The sequence below is a fragment of the Teleopsis dalmanni genome, chromosome 2 (assembly GCF_002237135.1).
Source record: "Teleopsis dalmanni isolate 2A chromosome 2, ASM223713v2, whole genome shotgun sequence".
Lineage (NCBI taxonomy): Eukaryota > Metazoa > Arthropoda > Insecta > Diptera > Diopsidae > Teleopsis > Teleopsis dalmanni.
In genome coordinates this window covers 181,049,233-181,052,235 of record NC_051847.1, presented here as the reverse complement: position 1 = coordinate 181,052,235, position 3,003 = coordinate 181,049,233, and the positions used below count along the sequence as shown (strand labels likewise).

The 3,003-nt window shown below is 36.9% G+C and overlaps 1 protein-coding gene across 1 annotated transcript; it reads right to left on the bottom strand.

Moving 5' to 3' along the window:
- Window positions 1-504: 504 nt before the first annotated feature.
- On the bottom strand, window positions 505-1,287 carry LOC119676298. Its single transcript, XM_038087538.1, has one exon. The coding sequence runs from the start codon at window positions 1,285-1,287 to the stop codon at window positions 505-507; it is 783 nt and encodes a 260-aa protein (XP_037943466.1).
- Between the last annotated feature and the right edge of the window lie 1,716 nt (window positions 1,288-3,003).

Here is a 3,003-nt window from a genome sequence, read left to right as displayed (position 1 = left end):
AACCCATCCGATTTGCACTCATAATGCCTAAATCACGGTATTCATTAACCAGCTCAGCATAAGCTGAAACTGAACCACACACACGCACAGTATCTTCTTGAGACACAGCAGCCTTACCCTTCATCATCAAAGTCGTCTTCGAATCAACTAACCGCTTCCTTTTCAAATCTACTAACAAGTCATAGTGATTAAGGAAGTCGGCTCCAACAATAGGACAGCTAACATCCGCAATCACGAACGTCCACGGGAAATCTCTACGCAAACCCAAAGACAAAAGCAGTCGACGCTCGCCAAATGTTTGAATAGGCGTACCATTAGCGGCATATAAATTAACTGATGCAACACTGTTAGCCCTTTGCTTCCAACGACAGAACGACTTCGGTAAAACTGATATGTCCGCACCAGTATCAATGAGAAAAACGGTCGACGTGGCGGGATCTTTAATACTAAGTCGAGCTATACGAACACTAACCCCTTCTCGGCTCGACGACGTAGAAGGAGTGCCTAGTTTTTTGACTGATGAGAGCTTGCCACAAAACTACAGGGCTGCCGACAAGCATTAGCTCTATCACCAAACCTTTCGTGATACCAGCACCAATCTGGATGACTTCCTGGTCGGGAACGAGTTCGCCTACGCCTCCTCGATGACGATCGACTTTGCACCGACTCACTACGACGTAAATCCAAACGACTCAGACGCTGTTCGATTTGCTCAAGCCTTCGTAAAATCACAGCATTCTCAGAATAGGCTGGACAATCAGAGGCTGACGCTACAGCTATCTGTTGAAAATCACCCGCCTCGCAAATACGGTCTGCTAATTTCGCCAGTTCTGCTAGTGCCACGTTCGATGCCTGCAGAATAGCGCGCACTTGTGGTGGCAAACGCTTCAGCCAAAGAGACTTAAGGAACTCATCGCTCACCTTGTCTTTAGCTAACGCTGTCAACTTCGTTAGCAACTGTGTTGGGCGTCTATCACCAAGTTCAACTTCTGACAACAACCGTTGAATCTTCCGCTGCTCGCTCTCACTGTACCGCTCTATGATGCAAGCCTTTAAATTAGCGTGTCTTCCAGTTTCAGGAGGATGAAGCACTGCATCACTTACATCGGCGATAACACTTGACTCAATCGCTGCTACTACCGTGTTGAACTGTGTGATGTCACTCGTAATGGCAGCTACTGCGAATTGCGCCTCGATCTGAGCAAACCAAATCTCCGGTCGCTCGTGCCAAAACGGTGGCACCTTCACTGCTACACGGTTTACTACACTTCCACTATCAGAAGCCATTACTACACCTTCGTCTGCAACTGACATCACAGCTCGATAATTAGATATTTAGCTCAGAAGTTAATATTTCTAAATTTAAACTTTTTCGAGATCACGTCGGGGTCACCAATTTAGCAATGATCTGTTCACCTTGCTAATTAATAAAACTCTAAAAATTTTTAATGTTAATAAACTTTTATTCAACTTTTTACAGAGAGAAAAATCGAAACGTTCTCATCAATCAAAAACAAAAACTTAAAAATATTTGAAATTGAATTTTACTTTTTAAATTCAATAAATTCACAGCCAACTGGGTCGCCACACTTAAAACTATATTTGTAAAAAGATTTCAGTATAACGGTTGTTTATACTCATGTGTTTCTAAAAATTGTTGTAACAATATTTCATCCTAAGGAAGAAGTATAATCGACATTGAAACGACGGCGATATTTATATAGAGGACTATATTGAAATAAAAATAAAAACAAAATAATATAAAATAAGTAAAACAAATAAAATAATTTACATTGTTTTATTTTATTCACATTACCCATAATAAGGGATATTTAACAGAATTTATGGAAGATTAGGTTAGATTAGGTAGTTTAGGTTGAAGCGACGGCCTTTGCCCAAAGCTCACTTAAGCTCAAATAATGGCTCGTTATGATACCGCGAGATGTGTTTTCACATGCACCAACACCAAGTACAAGTGAGCGTATGAGCAACGTGGAAAGGCAACAAATCCCCTATTATGTAAAGATGAACCAACCTGACAATTCTATAAACTTGGGTAAGTTCCTAATTTTACAGGTTGATGGCTCTGTTAAGTCGGTAAGAAAAGGGCTCATAATCTTATAACTAATGATGGTCACTAACAATATATTCGATGAAGTATAGTTTGCTCTTAATTCGCGCACCCATAATACCGATTCAGGTTAAATTCAGTCTCATCGCATGTCTTCCTATTAAGCAATAACACATGAGTACCAATACCGTAATACAAAACAGTTTACGCCTTAGTTAAAGCAGTTGACTGATGTATTTTTTTTCAAGTCTAGAACAGGTAAAGATGGAGAACTGACAAGAGAATTTACCTCGGAGACGTCTACTTCTCCATGTGATGCCTTTAAAAATATAAAAAAATTTATGATAGGAAATGATTTTATTTGCAAAAATACTCATTAAACTAATGAATTATTATGAATCTTTAATTATTTAGTTTATTGTTCTGGTTATTGTTATTAATATTTTTAAATTTTCCAATAATTAAAGAATGTTCAACTCAATTAGGTAACTTAACTTCAAAATTCACAAATAGTTCTTATGCATCCATAGAAGTAAGTTTCCATATTTGATGAAAAAGTTTTGTTTTTAATTGATTTATATAATACTTCGGGTAAATATTTTAATATTATTAAATTCAATTAAATTCAAATAGTAAATGAAACAGCATCCAAAACAAGTTTGCTAAGCAAATTAAATATCAAAGACATTTTTCCCAGATCACAAGTCTTGACAATTTATTACCAGCCAATTTATGAGTTTAGCAAGTCCGAGTATCTAAGGTTTTCTGCTTTAGTTTGTGGAATTTTTTTTATATATACATAGTGTTGGTGTTGGACTTCAAATTTATTAAAATTGTAGATTTTTTCATCTGGCGACATTTTATTTTAATTTATTACATTTTTTTATCTAGTTTGCTTCTTTGCATTTTGCACTTGTTTTAATGTAATTTGC

Bases quoted from the DNA above. Each gene is read 5' to 3' on its own strand.
- LOC119676298 (XM_038087538.1), bottom strand. From the start codon at position 1,287: ATGGCTTCTGATAGTGGAAGTGTAGTAAACCGTGTAGCAGTGAAGGTG.